Genomic DNA, 26,682 nt, shown 5'->3' with positions numbered 1-26,682 from the left:
AGCTAAGGTAGCATTTTGAAATAACTCAATTACAAATAGGTGAGTAATGATAAGTCACCAGATCTAATAGAAATACACTTAAAATACTAGTACGCCTATAATTCAGTCGTGATTATAAATTATCAAAATCAAGTCTAAAGCAAGATATCTAGAATGTTTTGGTATGATAGAAATACAGTGAGATATCTAGAATGTATAGGTATGATAGAAATACAGTGAGATGTCTAGAATATATGTATAGGTATGATAGAAATACAGTGAGATGTCTAGAATATATGTATAGGTATGATAGAAATACAGCGAGATGTCTAGGATATATGTATAGATATGATAGAAATATAGTGAGATGTCTAGAATATATGTATAGATATGATAGAAATACAGCGAGATGTCTAGAATATATGTATAGATATGATAGAAGTAGTGAGATGTCTAGAATATATGTATAGGTATGATAGAAATACAGTGAGATGTCTAGAATATATGTATAGATATGATAGAAATATAGTGAGATGTCTAGAATATATGTATAGATATGATAGAAATACAGTGAGATGTCTAGAATATATGTATAGATATGATAGAAACACAGTGAGATGTCTAGAATATATGTATATGTATGATAGAAATACAGTGAGATTTCTAGAATATATGTATAGATATGATAGAAATACAGTGAGATTTCTAGAATATATGTATAGATATGATAGAAATACAGTGAGATGTCTAGAATATATGTATAGATATGATAGAAATACAGCGAGATGTCTAGAATATATGTATAGGTATGGTAGAAATACACTTGAAATACGCCCAGCAGTCATTGATACATACATTATTGAATCTCAAGTCTAAAGTGAGATGTCTAGAATGTAGGCTTTCAATGATACACAGTGCTACTAGACATAATGCACGTAGTACGTCTTAGAATCTGTCAATTACTTCTACAGTCATGCATGGCATATCACACTAATGACCGCTTCAATGATTTATGGCTGTCTACACATGTAAGCTTGTAATACTACACAGACAAGCAAACTATATAAACACCTACTTTACAGGGTACATTGTGAACATTCCTTCCCAAACCTCGCACATACAACATCTCTCGTTTCAAGCTTTACGTACGTCACTTATACATTTCATTAACCTCGTAGGTGAACGTTATAATTTATATATAGTGTCCCAAGATGTGACACACACAACTAAAGGATAGAATGGAGTAATGTATAAATGAAGCGACAGAGAACAACATATCATCAATTGAAAATACTCTATTTGACCATGAAATAATAGTACATAAAATGAAACGGAACGTGCTATATATCCCTGATACACTTATCATGTTGTACACAATAAAGAACAAAGCTTATAAATGCATAGTTATGGTGATGACAGGTACTAACTATTTATTTAGCGAATTCTAGTCCACGTGGCAGCAAACAGTTGTACACGCGAAATGTGGAGCTCAAATGGGTTTCAGCCAGTCCGTATTGTCTTGTATACAATTATCCGCAAGTCATAATTAACTCACCCGTTTTTACACGGTAATATGTACTGCCCATGTCTGTACATGTGTAGTACCAAATTAACGTAGTGCCCCGTTGGTGTCGGTTGAGTTCTTGGGGTGGAATGTAATACACGTCCAGGCGGCAGCATACAGTAGCCAACAAGCTAGCAGTATCCACCTTCAGGCCTTGATGTTAGGAGAAGCATGTGATCACTGGCTGAGAGAGTATTTATAGGGGTCTCCGTAACAACTTGATGATTGGGTACACAGAAAATCCAGCAGATGTTTAGTTGTTGACATGTAAATTAGCCGACATGTAAATTTGCACACTGTCATTACATAAAGGTCTTTGACCTATACCTGTCATCACCATTCATCAAAAGGTCACTAGTACAGTAAATGTAAAAATCTATTATTCAAAACCACAACCTTGCGACATAAGCTTATAGCTAGAGAACCAAATACATAAGTAGATAAAGGCATTTACTTTCTGATGGAGAATTATCGTTTCATTTGTAAAACTTCAAACTTACAATTAATCTCCTGTCGTACTCATAATCGTCCATTTATTTTTTCTATGTAATCCGTCAAAAGGAACTATATTTTCTAAGTAGACTAGATATTATCAAAAATGTTTATCTACGATGTGAAAGCAACCATTTATTTGTAAATGGTAACAATGGAGCTATATCATTTGTAAAAAGATGTATTACTCGTAATTTATAAGTTATTTCCTCAGTAAATTGTATTTCATAAACAACATTGCTCAGCTTCACATACTGAAAACATGTGATTGATTGATTGATTGATTGATTGATTGATCGCTCTCATAAACTGTTGTTCTCTTCCTATCTTTTCTCACTTTGTATTGACTGAATAAAGACACCTTCTATTTTCACAGTTACGTTACTTCGATTACTTTGAACATAACAACTGTCTAAAGTGTTTAATATTATAATTTACTTTCTATTTTTTTTTATCCCACTGCTGCCATAATCCCAACGCTGCCATGTATCGCAATATCAGTCTACTGCATTCGCTGACAACGATACGAAAAGTGAAAGACACTGAGCGTTCATTTAGTCAAGTTATACAGCACTAAGCTTAAAAGAAGCAGTGGCCCATACTTGAAAAGTTAATAGAGTGAAAAACAATTGATTAAATCATAATATGATATATAATATGTAGTTAATCGTGTGTTAAAAAACATGCAGCCAACAGTCAGTCGGGAAAAACGTCATTTAAATACACCATGTTTTTGTTTTATTACACATTCGTTATTTATGTTATTCATGTTTGAACGGGTTCTAAATCTCACACACTTGGATAAATAAATATCATGTGACCTAAATACATACATCAGGGTGAGAATATAAGTGGAACTGAAGTGTTGCTACGTGCAAACGTGTTTAGGATTTCATTTAGATGTCACCTATACGTGTCTTATCACATGGAGGTAGGAAGGACTGTGTCTCTACCTCCATACATATATCCTAAGGTATTATTTTTAGCCCATTGTTCGACTAAGAGTAATAGCAACATAATATAGATTAATATAGAATGAAGGCAAATCATATTAGTATCTGTGCTGATTTTGCCGTGTTACCTTTGGATGTGGTGCCAAATTATATTGTTATTAAAAGGTAAATAATTTCATATACAGTAACTGTTCTTGTTATATATAACTCAATAAATATGCTTTAATGTTGTTAATCTGAACAATTCTAAGTGCTTAAAATGAAAATAAATTTCAGTTGCTCCCTCATATTCGTCTTTACCGTTTGTCCTAGAGGCTATCATATGGAAACAAACTAATAGGGTTAAAAAGACAATTTAACAGCATCGTGTTTTTATGACTAAAAAAAAGATTTTGTTTTGACTCACGTAAACAACGTAATCTTACTGATAGTATATACACAAAGTTACCAGACAGATAAACAAGATCTCAATAGTTAGCTGTGTGTAATATCAGTGTCTGTATTAATTCTGTTATGTAAGTCATTACAAGTTGTTGTGGGCGACGTCGCCATATAAAACATGCATTATCGGATTAACTTTCTAATGCTTTATCAGAAAGTTTTAGCAACATCATTTTTCCCCTCGGGTGATAGGTCTATTCCATTTGAACAGTATTTCTGTTAGTAGGAATGGTTGACAGTATGTTTGTGTAAATGGTATACATGTACTCTTGTGTTTATTTCTTTTTTTGTCGCAACATCATAGCACTTTCCAATCTGAAAATCGGACATATGAATTCTTTCCTATTTACTTGATTTCCTTCGTACATTGTCGTTTGTTTTCGATGTCGCTGTTCTCAGAGTTGGTGGCTTCGGAATGAAATAAAAGTATATAAAAGAAATGTTGCTGGCGTATTCCAATATCAGAATTTAATCAGATTGAGCACTTTCTTAATTTATTTTGTAAATGATAGTTATAAATATATCATACATCGAAAGGTAACAATGATTCACTTTGATTACAATATAGGTGCCACGCTTTGCTCAATGGTGAGTCATTTACAAGAACTAACTAATCCTAAATTTAAGATTGAAGTCGTTTTATCTGCCACTCCTATGTCATGCATGATACTTTCCTGATACGTAGGCGATATATATGTTTACAGTTTTGCCAAGTGATTTAAACCAATGGGTATTTACATCAGTCATTGGTTTACATCCACGGTATACGTCACAGTACAGGTTTTGAGAAGCACAAAATGACGTAGACAGGGCAATACATATTCACACAGCCCGTGTTTCCAACAATTTGAACCCATCAACTTAACCTGCACAAGGAATGAAACTCCGTCATTTAAATGCAACTGTACTGCATCAATTTGCATTATAGCCTAAAGGTTAGACTGGGTAATACAGGTTTTTACGACATTGCGTCCTTTGTTTTACGTGACATGTTTACATAAATAATCTACTACAGTAATTTACTGTTTGAAAACGTATATAATTTCGTTTAAATTTCCAGGGACTAAACCGTTATGTTGCCCTGCTAGCTAAACCTTGTGACCCGTCCTCTCATTTTATTTTGAGAATAAAAAACACGTCCATACCGCATCTGTCGTGTTTGTACCGTTGTAGATATAAATAGCCACACTGATGGTTGCAAGACAAATGATCGGCACAGATGTTCAGCCTCTCGACAGTAGAGAGTGTAACACAGGAGCCATTGTAAACTGAACATAGTGGTCGCGTGTGGGACAGCTTTAATGACAACACTGCATGGTGGATTTATACGGATATTGAAAATTTGATGAACACCAGTACCAACAAACACGTGCATTTGTTTACGAAAAGCAAAAGCACTGGTCAGACATAATGCGTTTCTCCGCTAACAACAGAAGTTGGCCTCGAAGTACACTAAATGTCATGGACGGTCTATGAAAATGAGACATACCCATCTGTTTAAATAAGACCTCCGTTGTTGACTTTGTACCTTGTTGGGTTAATTAAATTTCATTGTAGAAATAATTAGGTCTGACTGTAGTCTATATTAATTACACAATTGACCATGGTACGATGGAAGTGCGGGCGAAACCGTTATAAGCTTATTATAATGTATTCTATAACTGCCTTTATATAAGACAATGCATTACAGTACTAACCTAGGCAATTGCATCAAACGTGTTTGCTGTTACCAAATTTATACTATGGTCGTATTGAATACTCAGAAATCTTGGTATTAAAATGTTTAGTCTATCATAGATACCAAATATAAACATATTCAGTAATTACGGGGACATTTTAGTGTTAAAATGCACATGATATGGTTAATGTATACAAGTATATACATGGGCATGTAAGGTCAACACGACATATACACCATCGCATACAGTTTTGTATGACCACTCCCAATAGCACAAGGTGGTTAAAATAGAAGTCGATCCGTCGCTAGATCAGAGATACAAAAAATAAATAGTACTCACGTTGATTGACTGTTTGATGTTCTTGTACTGCTCCCCCTTCAACGACTTTGATTGGTAATATAATTTTCTATTCAATGACAAACTGTCTTTGTACTAAACACCGTGTTCGAATGCATGAGCAAACAAAAGGTGAAAGCGTATCACGCAACCTTGCGTCGCCTGGGGGCGCCCTCCAAATTGGACTCACCACATGCAATTTTAACCACTCTCGTGTTGAATGCCTTTGTTCTCACTAGGTGTTATTTTCTCCTGTGGCGCGGCTCTGAGCAAGACAGCGATGTAAGCCTTTCTATTATAGTTGAAAATTGGTCTATTATGTGTAATTTTATTTCAGTATTCAATTGAATGTCAGATACGTTTACAAATGACATTATATCAATAAACCACATTGCTCTCATTACATGCACTTATCACAAATACTTCAGTAAGTCATTTTTTCATAGCTATTCAGTTCATTGTCACATACCGCGTTATTTCACAATACATACAATAGTAACCAACAAAGGTAAATGAAAGTAATATTTACACTGAAAACATGTGTTTGGTGATGTTTGTCGAAGTCGTTGTTATCATCATTCACACCTGTTGACATAGATGTGTCTCTTGCTCTATCATTTCATGCAATGGAAACGTGCGCATTCGATTTCCAGGTAACACACACATACACATACACACACACACACACACACACACACACACACACACACACAGACACAGACACACACACACACACACACACACACACACACACTCTCTCTCTCTCTCTCTCTCTCTCTCTCTCTCAGATCAATAAACCATATTGCTCTCATTACATGCACTTGTCACCATCCATATTGACTTATTCACTTCTAGAGTCAACATTTACGATTTATGTAAATATTATGAAAAATATAAAATAATTGACAGCTTTTGGTTCGATCACTTACTTATAACGGATCAATTCTCGAGGTTTTATTTTGATAACTTTGTCTAAGGAAGCCTTCAGTAATTACAAGGGGGGGGGGCAGGGGGATGGGGCACTTTTAAGAAATTAATTCTCGGGAGGGCTAGATTTTAGAAAATGGGATAAGGGGGGTCACATTTTATTTTGATTCGTTGTATTGTCTAATTTTACAGGGGGGGGGGGGTTGGCATCCCACAGCTGCAATATCGGTTAGGGATATGGTTAGTGTTAGGTACCGTAATATCAGACCGTCAATCAAATCGTTGCTGACAACCATGGAGTTATTTAAATTGTCAGTTGTGATGTGAGGAGAAAAAATGGAACGAGTGGGTAAGATAGTAGGGATAATATTGTATTGAGATGTTGACCTCGATCCCGACAATATCGGGAATGTGCCCATCTACTGTCTGGGAATTAATTTTCTGGCCTTCAGCTCAGGAAATTAAATCTAAACACAGGCATTGATTAATACAGTGCCGATTCCGATTTCACACAGATCCATCTGGTGGTGGTAGTAGTAGTTGGGAAATACCAAATACCATTAAACAGTTCAACATATGGTAGCAGCAGTGGGATTAAGTCCTTTAAACCACTGATTCTGGGACTAATGTCCTTTGCCACGTCTGACAGCCTTTAAACTATGTTTTTTAAATATTTTAAAACGTTCATGTTTAGTGAAAGAAAATTGAGGGAGGGTCATTTTTAGCACGATGGAATAGATAGAGGGTCATACTTTGCGTAACAGCCCGGGCATGATTCCCCCCCCCCCCTTGTAACCGAAGGCTCCCTAATTTTCCTCCCATTTTTGTATTGGTTTAGAAAGTTAAATATTAGTGACATATACTGCATGCGCTATGATGATAACAGTACGACAGACTCTCGATAAAATCCATCTATCAGAAGACCTTCGATTTCACTTCAAGGCACAAGAATCTTGCTGTGCCGTAGATGGCGCCGTGCATAGACGTTGAAGACCATGCGTTGAAGAGTGCATGAGAGCGCAGCCATCGGCAAGAATGGGAGATACTATACAGTACTAATACAAATAAAGGCCTATAGAGATGTATAGCATGCTGATTTTCTCTTCACAGTTTTAGAAAGAACAAAAGACAGAAACAGATGAACAAACAAAAGCAGTGAATGGTTTGTATTTTGTTTATTCTAACCTCTGTATTGCTACTGTATCAATGTTTGTTGGAGGTGACATATAAGCCTGATAGGCTGGGAGAAATTACCTCGTGTCACTATAATAAAATACTCTACTCTACTCTGTATTTCATTTTCCCTCAAGTCACAGTCGAGAGAGAGAGAGAGAGAGAGAGAGAGAGAGAGAGAGAGAGAGAGAGAGAGAGAGAGAGAGAGAGAGAGAGAGAGAGAGAGAGAGAGAGAGAGAGAGAGAGAGAGAGAGAGAGAGAGAGAGAGAGAGAGTACCTCATGTCACTATAGTAAAATAGAGAAAGAGTACCTCATGATCGAGAGAATATGATAGGAACTATTGTTCCAGTTACTGGAATTTTAATCAGTTCAGAGTACTTAAAGAAAGGACACAATTAGAAACAGTATCCAGTTTTACATATTTTATTGCATACTAATATGTTTTTCAGGGAGATCTTTCAAGCCATTCATTTCTATCATACCCATGTACTTTATCCTGGTTACTTCTTCAAAGGCATCAGCCGGTATAAAAACCTTGTCGATCACCTACCCCTTTTTAATTTAGATAGGCAATGTCATAACGCTGACTAGTCCTTTGATGAATAACAAGGCTACACTGTAAATAGGGTACTGTGGCATAGTGATTTGTTGTCAGTGAGACTGGAGTGAACAGCTCCACCTAGAGTTCAAAATGTGCAATTACTACTACCACAGATCACGATCATAAATGTAAAAGATTACAATGTGTGTATGACTATTTGAAAGAAAAGGACAGAAACAAAAATATATAAATGAATATTGGTACAAAATATCCAAACAAAAATTTCCAGTAATATCAAACCCAACTAACAGTCTTTGAAAACTTTAGAAGATTGATGATAATTTGTATTTACTACTTTCTATCATTTTCATGATTGTGTCAAACCAGGAAGACCATACCACCCTTCAAAAACTGCATCTATGTGTCTAGAAAATGTACTTTTTTATGAAAATATGACTGACTAAGTTGTTAGAGGGCAGTAGTTAGCAAATACCCAGTTGTGCTTATCTAGATTTACATTCAAATTTGTTGTGGATTGTAGCTACATATAATATCACACCAGAATTTACATTTTAGTTACCAAGTTTCCACACCTTTTTGAAAACCATGCACATGACAATTACTGATTAGTAGCAAATTTCAAATGTGCAATATTGAATATTTACCAGAAATAATTTGACTATTGGTGTAGGTGTCATTATCTAAATATAGATATTGTTTCATTTCAAAATGCCCACTCCAATAAATAGCCCAACACAATATTGAACCACAATGCACACACACACACACACACACACACACACACACACACACACACACACACACATACATACACACACACACACGCGCGCGCACACGCACACACACATACATACCTAGACATTCTTACAAAGCCTTCATCATTACTTAATTTATATTATAGTTTGAAGTGTGTTAAACTCTAGGTTAGATCTGACAACAACAAATCACTCCCTTTATAAACCATGTCTTATCATTGTCTCTACAATTCACTCTTTTCATCTGCTGTTTCTTCTTCATCCTTCTCCTCAACTTCCTTCGCTACGTAAGGACCAGTTTTAAACTCTTCTGGTACTTCACCATCTTTCTCTTCTTTTTTGAAAAATCCCTTGTTGACAAGTAATTCATTACACTCTTCTCTACTGAAGGGACTTAAATCTATTTTCTGTAAAAAAAAAAGAAAAAGAGATGGACATGGTCAAGGTAGAGTGTATTATCACCCAGGACCAGTGGATTATCACCCAGGAACAGTGGATTATCACCCAGGAACAAACTCTAGCTGAAGCTTTGTAGTGGTGTAAAGTCAGTATGTTGTGTAGCATAGAAATACAATAACTATGAAGTGAATTCTTTGGGTAGCATGGGGGGGGGGGGGGGGGGTGGGGGTGGTAAAAATTCAGTATGTTGGGTAACATCTGTTTTCATCATACCATAATTGGTGTACAAGTCAACCACAGTGTTAGCCACTAATTAGGAGTAACTAGACTGGCACTGTCCCCTAATTGGAGATTTTTTTTTCGTCTCATAATTTTCAAATGTTTTGAGTTCGACATTCATTTTAAGGTTTGTAAAGAAAAATGTCGTCATTTTTAAAAAAAATTTTCCAGTTACCAGTAGTCTCTCAAAAAGGGCTAAATCGACTGTTTAACAATCATTCAGTTAGGTTATCATTTCACATAAAACAATATAATTGTGTTTGTTTGTTTGTTTGTTTGTGTTTTCTTTTAAATTCTTTTATTCTAATAAAGAATGAAGAAAGCCTGGAGACTTAAGCATAGACACATGTAGGGTCTATGACTTAAGTATAGACACATGTAGGGTCTATGACTTAAGCAAATTTAGGAAGCAACCAAATTATATACTAACCTCTACTGTGCCGCCATCTTCATCCAGAAGAAGAAGATCTGGACTACGGCCTGGAATTGGTTTAAATTCTACGTTATGACTAGACAGACAAGTCAAGGAAAGTAAAACAAATCATGTTGTAACAACAATCTTAATTTAAACTATGGGATTTGTACTTTAGGCTACTCAATTCCTCTGTATGAAAGAATGCCCTTTTCACAATTATCAGTGAGTTTACCATTTAGGAGACACATTGGGGCTTTATAATTTGATATGGTGGAGTTCCCTTTATTAAATACATTTGTAACTACATGTATGTATTTACATTTCAATCAAGATGACTGGCTAACTTGACTGGCAACCAAAGTGATGAACTAGGTCAAAGTTCAATAACTAGCTAATTAAACCCTTTGAGGGCGCTCCATTCTCACTTCCTCAAATGGTCACCATTTCTGCACTGGTCATCCAGTCTAAGTCTGATTAGAGTACTGCCATGTGTTCTTCTAGCCAATCAAAATGGGACAATCTGAGATTGGAAAACAAGTTTTATAAAAACCTGAGAGTGCATATGGCACAGCTAAGCTGGGATCACAACCATCAGTCAGAACATTATCCATATATACATATACATTAATATTATTGTCACGTCATGTACATGGTAGCAAGTGTCATCAGATTACCCTGGTAAACACCTCACATTAGTAAGAGTACCTAGGATTTGACATGGGTACAAAATACATTGATTTCATAATTTGATATACCAGTACATCTATTTGAAGACTTCAAGTTCTTCTTGATTGTTTAGTCAGAAATATTTCAAATGCAGTTGCTATAGGAACAAACGTTGCATCTGTTTTCACATCAAAGTAGTAAATTCATCAACTTCAGTTCTCCCTGGAATTTATCACTAGTATTCCAGAAATGTATTCCTGGTAGGGATCGGGGAATGAAATTGTATCTTTATACATACATGGCATATGGTATAAAATCAAAATTTTATACAGATGAAATAATGCCATTTCAACATGTGATGTGAAATGATGAAGAAAACAGCTGTTGCTAATTTATCATATTACAATATTTGAAATGAAAATTACAACTCCTCAAAATACCATATATATAAATTGTCATGACAACCAATCAGGTGGCTACACATGTATCATTGCCACAACCAATCAGCTAGCAACACGATTGATACAGCATTTGTTACCAAATGATGAAATAATCCAGATACACATCAGTACATATGGTGACAGAAATACAATGTTTGAAAAAAACAACATCTATCAAATTACCCTCTCTCTTTAATTATTAAATGCATATCAGATTTTCATCTTTCTCTTGTGCTTTTCACCAAAAATGAGTTACAAAAAGTCCATGTTCTGTTTTTGAATTGGTACAATTCATATCTCCCTACAGTCCATGGTGTAACTTTACTTACTATAACAAATATGTCCTGATAAATTATATATAATACAATTTTAGAGACTACTACCAATGGAAGGCCTGAAAATGGTTAATTTTACCATTCATGTAATTGCCATATTATCAAGCTTTTAACCCATCATGAAATTTCTGTTCTGCTACATGTAAGTGGTGCTAGAGGGCTCAAAAATGTTGAAAAAATTGAAAAAAAATCGACTATAGTCATGATATAAAATGGTCCTAAAAATAGTTCTAAATTTGATGTACCAGTATGTTTGACCATTATTAAAATTTAAATATACTGATATACTTTAGTGACATTACACAGTGCTAGACTATGTAACAATAGTGTAATTTTGACCTTACTCAGGTTATATGTTGTATTGTGCTGGTGGCATAGCTAAACATGTAAAAGGCCATATATTGGTCATATTGCAATGAAGTAAATATACAGCAGCTATTCAAGGGTCAAATCTACACCATCACTTATTGTGATATTGATGTCATTGGTAAAACTCTATCTACTCAATCGTTTGTTGTCTTTTAAGTTCTCATTATTCTTATTTATTTCTTTACTTCCAATCTTTGCCAAACCAACATTATGTATAGGTTACAGAGCCATATTCCAATGGAAATGTTGAAACATAATGTAGACGATGCCACTGACATCAGTCAGACAATTGACATGTCATAACAACAGATTTATGATAAGTTTAAGACAGACTAATTAACATCAATGCATAATGATTGAAATATAGAATATGTTACAAATCTACTGTTTCCATTGTGACTTTATTTCACTTTCTAATATCCAATTTTTTTCTCTATCTTCTTTGAGTTCAAATTCTTTACAGCCAATGAATGGTATAGTATTGTAAATACACCTATACTTGTAAATACCCCTACTTTTTAGTAGTGTATGTATTTTAATTTTTTGTTAGTGCTGCTCCTAACAATCTTAGTGAGCCCCTGATGCAAAAGGGATGCAATAAATAAATAAATAAATAAATATATATATATATAAATATAAAAAAAATACACCTGTAAGGAATCAACATGTATTTGGAAAACATGAATCCATTCAATTCCATTCATTCACTTGTTTGTTTGTTTGTTTGTCTGTTCACTCACATTCATTCATTCATTCATTCAGTGTGTCCATTCAAAACCATTAAACTTGTCTTATCCTTTGGTTTGAGTGTTTACTTCAATGTACCAGACATCCAATATGAAATAAATTGACTGTACTGCAAGGCTACAGTGGAGGTTAGTACACATTAACAATCTGAGGTCAGAGGTCAAACCCCATTATAACAGATGAAAAGCAATCTATTAACCAAGTTTTCTTGTATTTGTACAATGTCCAATGAGAAAAGGTGTGGTTCTAAATAACTGACTCCACCTAGATTTTCTCTCTCTAAAGTTTGGTTAAAATATTTGAAGGAAAATATCATCATAATGGCATAATAAAAAATAAATAAATTTAGATGTCACAACCTTCAAAAATTACATTCCAAAAAATCAATATCAAAATGGAATGCAAATAAGAAATTTGAAATAAGACATAACGATCTCCTTACCAAAGAAAAAAAACAAATTATCAGTAATTACTGTTGAATAGTTATTCTAAATCACAATATATTTTTAAAAAAATGCTTTTATTTGATCTCGTGAGAAATTTAGCAGTCACAAATGAAATATGTTTTAGTAGTATATTTGCATAACAGAAAGAAACCATATGTATTTCTTTTACCAGATAATAAATTACTGCCAGATAATAAGCCACATGCTCATTTCACAGACAGAACCACTCATTATGGTTTCATTTATTTACAAAATAACACAATGTAATTATGGTTTATGTGACAGTAAATGTTTGAAATGTATTATAGTACATATGATATATGGTTTTATAGTGAAATGTACTCTAGTGAACACAAAACATTTTCCAATTCATCACTTATATAATTGTTAGAATTAGTGATCTCAACATCTAGGAAAACTATGAATGAGACACACTAATAGTCTATCGCTGACCATATGGTAACTATAATATAATGCGATAAAAAATCCCCTGTATACTATACATGTAGCTGTAGATTCATTTGAAGTGACAGACTTTTGAATGAGACTTATTTCTCAGTTTCTAAAACTAAACAACGTGTCACCATACGGGTTAATGGAAGAGAGAGAGATAGAACATACGGGTTAATAATAGATATTGGGAGAGATAGAGAGCATATTGTCTGGTAAACTACGACCTCAATGCTGACGTGGACTAAGGTCAACATGATTTGACCTTTTATACAGCAGAGCATGACATATCACTGTCATCACATGCTGGTAGGTCTAAAGTCTAGGATGTTGAAATATGAATGTTTCCTGAACGCAACAAAGACATGGATAAATGGATGTGATGCAATACTTTTATCTCAAAGAAAATATTACATGCTATCGACAACATTTATGTAATACCTATGAAAACTAAAACTTTATATTAAACTGTTGCATGAATGTAGAGAGAAAGAGATTACAAGGTCATTGCTACCTTCAGCTTACTTTACATCTACTGGTATGTGTTTATCAAACAGGAACTCAGAATCTGATATTTGTGTTTGGTGTAATGCTGGCCCTAGGGGGATGCCCAAGCCATTGTGATATTTGTGTTTGGTGTTTATTACGCTGGCCCTAGGGTGATGTCCAGGCCATTATATAATAAACAGTAGATTTCCACTTTCCCTTACTGTCATAATTTGCATAACAATGTTTTCTATTGTTTAACCAGACAAGAGAAGACAATAGAAGGGAAGACAAAAAGTTTTCTTACATGCATCACTATGACTTTAAGGGAGAATTTTATAATTTGGTGCAACTATCATATCTTGATGTGAATATTTCTTTCAGAAGGACTTTTACTGAAACTAAAGAATATTTAGGAATTCTTTTAACATTTTAATTATCTCAGAATGCTTTGTTAAAGGCCCACTTCAGATTAGGAATCAAATCTACATGGATTTTGTATCATAGGATGCCACGATAAAATTGTTTTATAAATTAACAATAAAAAATAAATACCTCAATGCTCATCCATATGGCCACTTTAAGGTATGAACAAGTTAATAGGTAACATACGCTATACTCCCACAATTGAAATATTTTAGATTGTTCCTATTGTTAGCATTGGGATGGATTACATGGATCCATATGGGGTTGAAAACCGTTATTTTTACCTTGAAAAATATATTTTGCCAACCACAAAAATTTACCACAAACGTTTGTAATTTGACACTCTTTTCACCAAAATATATTTAATTGAGACTATGTACATTTCTAGACACTGTGTTTGGTAAAAATGCATCTTTCGTTTGTACAGGGACAACCTGGTACCACTATTTCCATAGTAACAGCTGTTCTTCAAATGTGTTCTCCAGTATATTTACCTTGTAGTAATTTATTTGTATTGTTTCATTAACCAATATGTTTCTGATCATGGTATCATATTGCAGTATAATACAAAATAAAATTAAACAGATGAATTTGAAACGAAAATTAGTACGAGTAAATTACATTGTACATTCAAACATAGTATCAGGCTAATTGAATGGTAGAGTGGTTGAACTAGTAATCCACAATTTTATAGTTCACGCCTTTCTGCTGCCATGTGTTTCTGAAGGGCTTAAATCACTTTGAACTATGATTGCATCTCAGTCCACACAGCTGTATAAATGGGGACCTGATAGGAAAGATGTTGTTATATGAAGGATTCAATCCTATTGGCTTACAGACGTTTAAAAGACTGTAAGCTCCCTTGAGAGTTAAAAGTATAAAGCCTAGGGCCATTGTATTATAGAAGTCTGTGTTTGGAGTAATACCGCAATAACTGTACAACTGTACTAACAGCTCATTTAAGTGTCACATTATCTAATTTTTATAAGGATTTGGTTGTAGAGAGTACACACATTACAACTACCCTCATTCTCATCTGTCTACCTCTGGTATGTAGATAGAACTATCAGTAACCTCAGGTCTGTAGATGGAACCATCAGTGACTAGTGCCAATATTTTCTCTATCTCTAAAACAAAGTTTTAATACTAGTATTACACTCATTTTGTAACCATTCCTATGTACACTATACACTTCTTTTATGTGACATGATGATATGTAAGTACATGGTTATAAAATAGTTCAGAGCAAATGCAGTGTTTTGCATTGAATCCATACAATGTAGTAACAAAATATCACGTCAGCAACACTATACATATCCACTGACCCATGAATTGTATGCTTCAATTCACTTTCAAAATCCCCATTCGCAGTAAATTTACACAACAGTAGTTTTATTAATACAAATGTACAAATAAGCAAGTGTTTTTGCTTGGGAACCCCCATATCAGATAGAAGAAATGTAGAAATATTTACAGTTTCCTGTCTGTTTTAATCATAATTTGGTAAAGGGACCCTGGTAAAAGGGTGGGATACATACTGCCCATGTCATCAACCTAACTGTATAGTCACTAATTTGACTTATCTGAAAAGTCTATAACTTTATTATATTGACGGCATTCAGGCCAACCAAACTGTGTTAGTGTTAGCACTACCTTTCCCACTGTTAATAGTAAAGGATACAAGAAAGGCACATCCTCAAAGATGAATTTCTTCACTTTGGGCAGCCTGTTCAATCGTCATCCACTGCAGCTCTGAAACAGGAAAAAGTTGACGAAAAAATTAAAATTGTTTGCATGCAGTTAAAAAATCTAAAATTGTATGTAAAATACTTACACACTTTAGATGATTGATTGGACACTGAAGATAATAAAGTAAAGAGTTTGTGATAGGTCACAAACGTGGCTGTATATCATATTGAACTAGTAATATTTATTTTACTCTCCCCTTGTGTGGTCATACTGATATTAGACATTTGATTGCATTAGACATTATCACTTGTACTTTGAACAACAAAAAGAATTATAACAAAATTCAAGTATAATCGCATAAAACACTTTGATAACATCCATATTTTTATAGAGATAAAATGACAGAAAAATAAATGAACAAGGGAAATTAGTTTACATATTCATAGACAAGGAAGAACTCCTTGAATGTCTGTGACATATTCAATGGAACTGAAAATATAGTATTGCTGCAGACTACTCAAATTAGGTGCTATGAATTTCCTTTAATCTAAATATTAAAGTTAAAATAAAATGACAAAAACTATAGTCTAGATAAAGCGGATATGAAACACTTCGTATTGCAGTTTACTTACAAGTTATCAGTATGTATTGTGGAGTTAATTTGTTAACTATTCACTACAATTGCCTTTAGTTACACCGTCCTTCCTATCTCTATGCCTACCTCCATGGTTACACATATGTAATTTACGTAATATATTTAGAACCGGGCTTCTCTATCGGTTATTATTTACTGAGTGACTTTCAATATGTGAAATATTTAGACATGAATGTAATGGATCACAAAGAATGGACTTTGAAATGTACCACAGTACAAATGGTATATTTTTTTCTTCCCAATTTCGCATAAACGTTTTGAGGTTGTAGATATGTTTTGTACTACTAGTATATATATACACACGTGTTAAAAGTTAGTCCACTCATGAGTTCAACAACACGAAACTTTTGACACACAATGCATGTAATTTACTAGTAGATGCACTCAACTGCAGTAATCATTGAAACTCAACAACTTACCTCAATTCTGGCGCTCATAACTGGCTTCTTTTCTGCTTCTTCTGTTAGCGCAAGCGCTAAAACCGCTCCGAGGAACATCAACTTCGTCCACATGGTTGTCGGTCTATGTTAGAATATACCTGTGCTAATGTCTGTCGATCTCTTTTTTACTTGCTCTTCCTGATGTGTGGCGACTTCCTATTTGCTGTTTACCAGTCAGGTCAAAGGTTACCAGTTGTCCTCATCACGAATACTCCCCTTTTATCGAAATAAGTACTTTCATTTTTAAGAATAACTTTATAACTATTTAAACTTGTTTTGCTTCAAACTAAATATTTTTTCTACATGTCAATAAAAATAACTATTGTACAACAGTAAAATTGATTTCCCATGATGCTTGGTAATAACACGCTGATCCAACATGGCGCTCACCTGTGCAAGTAAGTGTGCAAGTATTTTTGAACTGTTTTCGTCTCAAAGTTTGCCCTTTTGACCATATTTAGATGTATTATGTTTATCTCATCTTACACATGTCTGATGTTGTTATGTTTAAACATCAATGGACCTGTTGCTAGAGCACAAATAGAACAACTGACACCGGCCATGGATTCGATTCTAACATTTGTAAAACCCGCTTCTTTGTACTCATCAGATCTGATGCCTATGCCTTTTAAAAAGTGGATGATGATAATCACCAACACTTTTTGGCAATTTTATATATTTTAGATATGCAAGTAAAGACCAAAAAGAGTAACGATCTTCGTCAGGACTAATTATGTTCTGCGAACGACATTGTGTTTTTATTATGTGTATGGCCACCATGGTAATTCACGAACTTCGGACTTTGTACCCAAATCAATTATCGACATAACTGTTTTAAGTATTTGTTGTCAAGTTGTATATCATGTATCTACTGATGTAATGATGTAAGTTGAATGGCTACACTGCAACAGTCCAAGAAAAAATATAATATAACTTGTCTTATCCTTTCACAGTCTCTAATGAGGTTCCAGAGCATCCTGTGGTGTCTCCTGTGTCTGGTCATGTCTTTGAAAAACGACTGATAGAGAAGTATGTAACAGAAAATGGTACTGACCCTATCAGTGGCCAAGAACTGTCAGAGGAACAGTTGGTAGAAATAAAAGGTAGGCATATACTGCATTAGTGGTATACAGCTTGGTCACAGAGTGAAAATAGACATGCCAGATAATTTTGCAGATCAATGAAGTTTGTACCTATTTGATCAGAACAGTAGGTGAGACATCCTTGTACATGTACTGGTAATATGTAGAATTGCTGTCAGATACTAAATGTCTGATTTAAATTCCTTGACAAATACTGAGTTGCTGAAAAAAACAAAATCTTAAATGTATGCTTGTTGGAACGTCAATCTTGGCCACATGCACTGTTATTAGGTCTAGTTACATGTACATGGACAACCTCCAAAATAAGGACAAAACATTGCTTATTCCATCACAAGTAATGTATTCTACACAGTCTTGCTGCCCATCATCATCACCACCTCCTCCACCACCACCACCACCACTAACACCTGCCGTTGACTTTAATTAGTTCTTTCCTTATTACATACACTTGTTGATTCCAGTTGTTTCACAGCCACATCCTTGAATTCCTTGCCTGCTTTATTTGCATAATACCTGTATCATCCCACACCAGTAGTACATCAAATTAGTGACTATACAGTTTGGTTGATGACATAGGCAGTACGTTTTCTGGCAACACTTTTAAGTGGATACTTTGATGTATTTCAATTTGTATACTTTCAAAATTGATGTGTTGAATTGTTGTGATGAAAGAGAAGTGATTGTCACCTATATTTGAGCAACCCTGAATAAATATATTTTATATATCCCTAATTCTGTTTATTTACAGCCAGTCCTCTAGTAAAGCCACGCCCACCTACAGCAACTAGTATTCCAGCAATACTGAAAGCCTTACAGGATGAATGGGATGCCTGTATGTTACACAGTTTTACTTTACGACAACAACTACAGACAGCCAGACAGGAATTATCACACGCCCTCTATCAGCATGATGCTGCCTGCCGTGTGATTGCTAGACTTACTAAGGAAGTAATGGCTGCTAGAGAAGGTAACTGGTTGTGTTCTTAACTTCTAGACCATAAAGTAATGTCATATTTGTACAGGGTCAGTGTGATATCAGTGAAAACAAACAATATTGGCAGAAAAGAAAAAAATTTCAAACGCCTCTAATCTCATCAGTGAAAGTATAGATAAATGTTCTTAGGATTTTTTAACAATTTTAACATTTTCATGTGAATGGCATTGGTAACTTATATACTAAACGCATTACTATTCATATCTATACTTCAGCTTTGGCCACATTGAAACCACAGGCTGCCCCTGGTATTGTACCTACCACCCCTACACAACCAATGATTCAACCCACTGCTATTGCTGCTGGTATGGAACCTATGGAGGCTATGGAAGCTGGGTCAGAGGTTGGAATGACAGAGGAAGTCATTCAGAAGGTAAATATCTTTTTAATACGATAGAGGGCAGCATTTAGACAAAGTCCATATGCTGCATACTTAAAGTACCAGGTAGTCTACCGTAAATGAGAAATTACTATGCAGTTTGTACATTGATTGTTCATTAGTTAGTATATTGACCTATCTACAGATATACTCAACATCATAACCATAGCATTGGAGTTGAGAATTAACCAGATCCATATGTAAGAAGGTTGATGCTTACTTTGACCCTACTAAACAATACAGTTTTTCCCTAAGTACTTTGGTTTCCTCCTGCTTTACTGCTTTCAGTTGTAGACTACCATCTTTATTTTAACTGTAATATTAGCATGAATTTAATATGATAATATTTGTTACAGTTACAAGACAAGGCTCAATTGTTGACAGCAGAACGTAAGAAGCGTGGAAAGAGAGTACCGGAGGAATTGGTTGGTAGTGAAGATATTAGGAATTATCAACAACAGTCATCACATCCTGTGAGTACTTTGTTGTTATTGTACCTTCCTTTGGACACTTTCTAAGAAATTGTAGCTTGGTGAACTAGCTCTCTTGTAAAGTAGAGCATTGTAATGTAGATAAAACTAAGTTTGAAGGGGATGTCAGGTGAGCTGATGCAAAGAGGTCACTGTATATGTGATCCTTACGGTACATTTACCTATATAGTCATTCATGGCACTATTATTATCATTACAAGTATGTGGCTATGTTTGTTTGTGTGAATAGTTAGTGCATCACTGCATGTGTTTGTATTTGATGGGTATGTGTAGAAGGTTGTGGTTTATGATAAATATTGGGGAGTTGGATAAAAAAAGCTATTTTTGTGAATTCATTGTGAAAGATAACTGAGTAGATTGGTCTAATATATGGTAATTTAATTATAGTGTGTGACAGTGTCAGCAGAATTTATTCCAATTATAGTGTTGTACTATACTGATCTGATGATGCTTTGTTAACAGGGAGAAAACTAGTCAGAACTTTTGGAAACCCTTTGAGTTGAATTTTGTTAAGACCATCTAGTTTTCATTTTTGTTTTAGTGTTGTACTTGTACAGTTATAATAAATATTTGTTTGTTGTTATAAAAACAGGGTTTACACAGTGCCAGTGTACCTGGTATCTTGGCACTTGATCTCCATGCATCAGATACATCAAGAGTACTTACAGGTGAGTTGACACATGCTGTGTATTTATTGATGATCATTTCAGTTTTATTTGAATGAAGACTGTGAAAGTAAGTCAAGTATTGTCAAACAAGTTATATAGGGGAAGGCAACAACCACATTGCTGAATCGTAGACATGAACAAAAGTAACTTGGTTGTGTGTGTGTGTGTGTGTGTGTGTGTGTGTGCGTGTGTGCGTGTGTCAAAGAACACAACTATATTATTGAAGTTCCAACCTTATGAACCTGTTTACTGAGAGTTACATATATATAGGGGATCACTATCGGTATGTGATATTATAAATACTAAGTGGAAACTATTGAATCAGAGTACACAACAATATCTGTGAACATTCAAGCATTCGTTACTGACAGATATGGTGTGAGTATATATCATATAGAACAGTTTTTATACTTTACCAATTTAATATATACAGTTAACAAATCTAATAGAGTATATTCATTTGTGTTACACAGACCACTTATTGCATTATTTTTACTTCATTACTCTAAGGTGGGGCTGACAAGACTGCCGTGGTATTTAATAAAGACACAGAACAAGTGGTTTCTATAATGAAAGGCCACACCAAGAAAGTCAACAATGTTATCTACCATCCTGATGAGGTAGGGAAACCAGTCTCTTTTCATCGCCTTCTCAGGTTGCTGTAACAATGCAGTGGTCTTAGTTTACTAAGCTAGATCAACTTACTTTTTGCCATGTCTTTGATTAATTGGTTATGATTTACTGAAAAGCTGACCCTAAATTATCATGATTTCAACATGGAGATAATACATTAGTGTCTTAGTCTGTATTCAGCATAAAAATGCTGAATATTGATGTGGTGGGGTGATGGGAGTGGAGGGGGATTTGACTCTTGTCATGTCTGGGACAATTTGCACTACACCACCATCTAGTGAACAGTGCTGAAACATAGACATGAAAAAAGTAACTTGTTGAGTATAAACAAACATTATTCTAATTGTAAAAACAAACAAACCTCAATTTGCAAAATGATTGGTTACAAATGTATATGTTACCAGGTGTTCTGATGAATACTTCCTGTTTCAACTGTAAAATATGTGTGGTTCAATCTTGGATATTCTATGTTTTATTGAAATGACAGGACATTGTGGTCACATCATCACCTGATACAACTATTCGTGTCTGGATGGTTGCCAATGGTTCTTGTAGTCAAGTCATCCGGGCTCATGAGGGCGCTATCACTGGTATCAGTTTACATGCCACTGGTGATTACTTACTGAGTTGTTCTGATGATCAACACTGGGCATTCTCTGATATCAGAACTGGCCGTGTTCTCACTAGAGTGTCTGATGATTCAGTTGGACATGGTAAGTAGTGTTCTAACAGATAACGTGATATTCCAGCTATTGAGTGTGTTGTCATTTATAAATGGCAGTATCCAGGAAATGGAAAGTTAGGTCGAGAAGCCATGAATTATTGAAATTCCAAATTGCGTACAAATAAATTTTCAGTTTTATGCTGGTGTGATGATACTCCATTGTTGGATGTGTACACAGTACAGAAGTAGAAGCAAACCAGAAGTCTTAGTCTAATGGCAATCTTTTCGATAAGATATACTCCTAGAAACGACATGATATGACCCAAATAATACTCCATGAAAATGTCTGTAAAACTTAATTAAGTGACTATATGTGTATCCTCATTACTCATGAAGTTAAAAACTTTATAATATCGAACCTGCACCAGGGGGTCATCAGGCGTAGAATTCATTACTTCACTCTACCACTAGAGGGCACTGTTTATAAAAAGCTGTTATTGCACATAGTACTAACAAACTTGTATTGATATGATATCATATTTTTTGTGTTTGTACCAGCACTGACATGTGCACAGTTCCATCCTGATGGTCTTATCTTTGGTACTGGTACTGGAGACAGTATGATCAAAATATGGGATTTGAAGGAGAGAGCCAATGTGGCAAACTTCCCTGGACATTCCGGACCAATTTCAGCTATCTCTTTCTCTGAGAATGGTTACTACCTTGCCACATCTGCTGATGACTCAGTGGTCAAACTATGGGATTTGCGTAAACTGAAGAACTTCAAGACAATCACATTGGATGATAGATATGAGGTGAGTCACAGTTTTCATAAAGCTTTCAAAGATTGGGTCTAGGTAATAATTTCATGTGTTTGTATGAAATTAGGCAATGTAATTCTACCAAGCAAGTCTTTTCTTAGAATTAGCCGATGAAATTGCAGTTATATTATGATAATTTGTGATTCCAAACAAATAACGTGGCAATGCCAGTGGGAAAATATAGAAGGATCATAGAAGAAACAAACTGAAAGAAATCTACAGCAATAATTAAATTAGTAACTCTTGACAGAAGGAACACAAGTTAGATAAAATGACCCTGTGTTGCCATGTAAATTTGAGTGTCAATGAACTTGCTAGATAAAAAGACCCTGTGTTTTCATGTAAATTTGAGTGTCAGCATGTTAAGGAAAGTATAACTCTTAATAGCATGGATTAGTTATGACATTATTTGTAATACAGTAAGTGGTCTTATTTATTTTGTTCTAGGTGAAATCCCTGTGCTTTGATCAGAGTGGTACATACTTGGCTGTAGCTGGTACCGATGTACGTGTATATCTGTGTAAACAGTGGGACACTCTAGCTGTGTTCAAAGGTAGGTAACTCACAATTTTCATGGCATCTTGTATCTCAACATTAATACTTTTGATGTTGAGGTTGAGATATTCAGATGGCAGTGCGCCCTCACAGGCTGTATCTGGGGTAGGCTGATATGTACATGCTTAGTAGGCAAAAGCCATGTTGTTTGGTGTATCCATATGTTTTAACATGTGTTGTGTCCATTGCAATATAGTAAGTTGGAACTAATATATTGTCTAGTGGGAGATTTCAATATTTTTATGTAAACAATTTGCCAAGACTGTCACACCATTGAACATTTGTTATGTTTTAAAATATCTAAGCTGTCATGATTTATTCCTGGAATGAAAAACTTTCCTTACATTTTGTTTCCTTTCATTAAAAAAAAACTTTCTATTTTTCCCCCTTTTTTAGATCATTCTGAGATGGCTACTGGTGTACGATTTGGCCGCCATTCATCATTCATTGCTTCAACTGGCATGGATCGTAGTCTCAAGTTCTACGGTTTGTAAAGTGATGTCAGAGGTCACTTCAGGTCAGATCATCACAACATGATGAATTAGCATGTCAGTCAGACTTCATGACCTAACAATGCTGTTCAGAATATAACGGAAAACTGCAGAATATATAAATTTCTTGTATCCAACAGACATGACCTCTCAACTAGTGATCAGCTTGTGTAAAATCTAAACACCATTAGCTATTTTCCCATAATGCAAAAGTCTGTCCATTACGTGGCTCAAAGCACTTCCCATGAAATAATGCATTGTGAGTATACAAGTAACCACACTTATAGGGTACAATCTGTGTTTGGCATCTTGGTAGCAACTAGGGTCAAATGTTATTCAAGTCCATCCCAGAAAATGAATTCATAGTTGAAAACCATGTTTTTGAGTCTAGATGTGTGTAGACTACCTTGAAGCAACATATTCCTCATATGGTATAGATACCCCGTACTCCGTGTACTTACATTTAGTAAATGCATTGATTTTATTCATCAAACTAGGGTATCAAGTAATATTGATTTTATCGACCAAACTAGGGATTCAACTATGTGTACATGTATTTCAGTGTCATTGCTATCCCTTCAACATTTCTACAGAAAAAAATTGTTGGATTTTATGCAAAGTTTTAGAGAGTTCATACACTTCTAGAAAGTCCTTCATCCTGCAGTAATGTAATTTCCAAATGCAAATAAATACTTTAAACATGAAAAATGGCATCAATCTAAAAATGTTGAAAATTTCCTTTGCCTGTTGAAGTACATGTACCTGGAAACTTAGGGAAAATAAAAATGGCACTCAGTACATGAACCCTATCTCCATTTTCATCTGACATCATTGAAAGTATAATATTGATATTAAATCTGAACATACCTGATTCATAGTCATCATCTGTAAATTTGGCAAGTCTCATCTCAACTTAGATTAGAATGATAGACTGTATACACACTGACATGGTTGAATATTGGTTCTACTTTGTTGACAAACTTTTATGAAATTCTTGTATTTTTGTCAAAACTAGTATTATATTAGTACTACATAGACACCAACTATGTTACTAGAGTAAGGGATTTATATATACATATAAAAAAAGAGAGAAATATTGTTTGTCAACTGCCCAGTATATTGTATTTTCTCATCAATAACCTATTCTGCAATGTTGTGAATGTTTTGATTTATCAGAATAACTAAATCCAAAGTCAGTGTTTTACATATTCTGTATATTTTTACAAACACCTGATTAGGGGCAATGTGAAGCTCTTGGAAGGGTCCATGTGATTGAGAGCATTATCAGTTATATGTTCTTAATGTAAGCGTAACAGTACAGGCAAAAGGTGTTATTTTTCCATTATTTTTTAACCAATTGGAATGGCCCTTGCAAAAAGCTTCACATTATACCAATTAGAATGGCCCTTGCAACAAGCTTCACATTATACCAATTTGAGGGTAGTGGAATTTCTAATGTAACTGCCAGAAAACACAGATTACTTGATTTAAAGATAAACAAAAATTGTGTCGAGTCCAAGTTTAAGTACAATTCAAAGTTACTAGTATTGTAATTGTGAGAGGTGAAATTATTGTAGACGCTGTATTTGGTGATGGTAGTGGTAGATTATTATCAATGTATACTTTGTATTACTACATTTTTGTTTGTTTTTAAAGAAAAATAAATTCAATGAAAACAACACTTGTATAATTGTCAACATTGTTTGAAAGAGTGACAAGAGGACTTGTACTGAGTACAATAACAAACTTAACTATCATTCTCAAATCATTCATTCACGGTAATAATTGCAATGATAATGCAATGGTGTGTAAGTAAGAATAAAACCGTTTTATTAGAACACATGCAGAGATACAAACAACTTTGACAGTAAAGGTTATGATATGCATTGCAAGTCTTAGAATAAACATACCGTTCATACAAGATATTGATAAAATAAACATACCGTACATACAAGATATTGATAAAAAAAAACTGTATACTTGAATGTCTTATATACAGACAAATATGAAAACAATTTTTGATTTGACATGAAGATGTCCCAAAATGATAATTTCTCCTCTTAACTGAGAGAAACATGGACAAGTACTTTTGTGTTATTTTGGCATTGCCAAATTTATTTTAATAACCTGATAAGCCCCTTCATTTCAAGAAAATCTATAATTACACCCTAAAAATAGGATAGGTGACTTTATAGGATTAATATAGGATGTGTATACGTGTATGTACATCCCATACAGCTGTGTACGAGGACATTACCTTATATGGAATCCCAATTACTTACATGTACATCCCATACAGCTATGTATGAGGACATGACCTTATTTGGAATGTCAATCACTTACATGTACATCCTATACAGCTATGTATGATGACATGACCTTATATGGAATGCCAATCACTTACATGTACATCCCATACAGCTATGTATGATGACATGACCTTATATGGAATGCCAATTACTTACATGTACATCCCATACAGCTATGTATGATGACATGACCTTATATGGAATGCCAATTACTTACATGTACATCCTATACAGCTATGTATGATGACATGACCTTATATGGAATGCCAATCACTTACATGTACATCCCATACAGCTATGTATGATGACATGATGACATGACCTTATATGGAACGCCTATCACGTTGACGTACATCCCATACAGCTATGTATGAGGACATGACCTTATATGGAATGCCAATCACTTACATGCACGTCCTATACAGCTGTGTATGAGGACATGATGACATGACCTTATATGGAACGCCAAT

At 34.6% G+C, this 26,682-nt stretch overlaps 2 protein-coding genes across 2 annotated transcripts; one reads left to right on the top strand and one right to left on the bottom strand.

The window, feature by feature from the left end:
- Window positions 1–8,903: 8,903 nt before the first annotated feature.
- Window positions 8,904–17,262, bottom strand: LOC144449081 (selenoprotein M-like). The gene is made up of 4 exons (XM_078139503.1): window positions 17,084–17,262; window positions 16,002–16,072; window positions 9,971–10,049; window positions 8,904–9,269 (listed from the first exon to the last, which is right to left on the bottom strand). Exons 1-4 carry the CDS (start codon window positions 17,174–17,176, stop codon window positions 9,087–9,089), a joined length of 426 nt encoding a protein of 141 aa, XP_077995629.1. The 5' UTR covers window positions 17,177–17,262; the 3' UTR covers window positions 8,904–9,086.
- Window positions 17,263–17,469: 207 nt separating this feature from the next.
- Window positions 17,470–25,532, top strand: LOC144448899 (pre-mRNA-processing factor 19-like). Its single transcript, XM_078139243.1, has 11 exons — window positions 17,470–17,502; window positions 18,058–18,207; window positions 18,956–19,174; window positions 19,417–19,574; window positions 19,937–20,053; window positions 20,664–20,739; window positions 21,250–21,359; window positions 21,860–22,085; window positions 22,595–22,851; window positions 23,305–23,410; window positions 23,809–25,532. Exons 1-11 carry the CDS (start codon window positions 17,484–17,486, stop codon window positions 23,904–23,906), a joined length of 1,536 nt encoding a protein of 511 aa, XP_077995369.1. The 5' UTR covers window positions 17,470–17,483; the 3' UTR covers window positions 23,907–25,532.
- Window positions 25,533–26,682: the final 1,150 nt, after the last annotated feature.

This window comes from Glandiceps talaboti, chromosome 18 (assembly GCF_964340395.1).
Source record: "Glandiceps talaboti chromosome 18, keGlaTala1.1, whole genome shotgun sequence".
NCBI classification, from domain to species: Eukaryota; Metazoa; Hemichordata; class Enteropneusta; family Spengelidae; genus Glandiceps; species Glandiceps talaboti.
Note: the sequence above shows the minus strand (reverse complement) of the source record. Positions and strands in the feature narration are given on the sequence as shown.

Coding starts and splice junctions, on each gene's coding strand:
- LOC144448899 (XM_078139243.1), top strand. Junction 19,575..19,936: donor CAGAGGAAGTCATTCAGAAG/GTAAATATCTTT, acceptor TATTTGTTACAG/TTACAAGACAAGGCTCAATT. Junction 22,086..22,594: donor TGATGATTCAGTTGGACATG/GTAAGTAGTGTT, acceptor TGTTTGTACCAG/CACTGACATGTGCACAGTTC.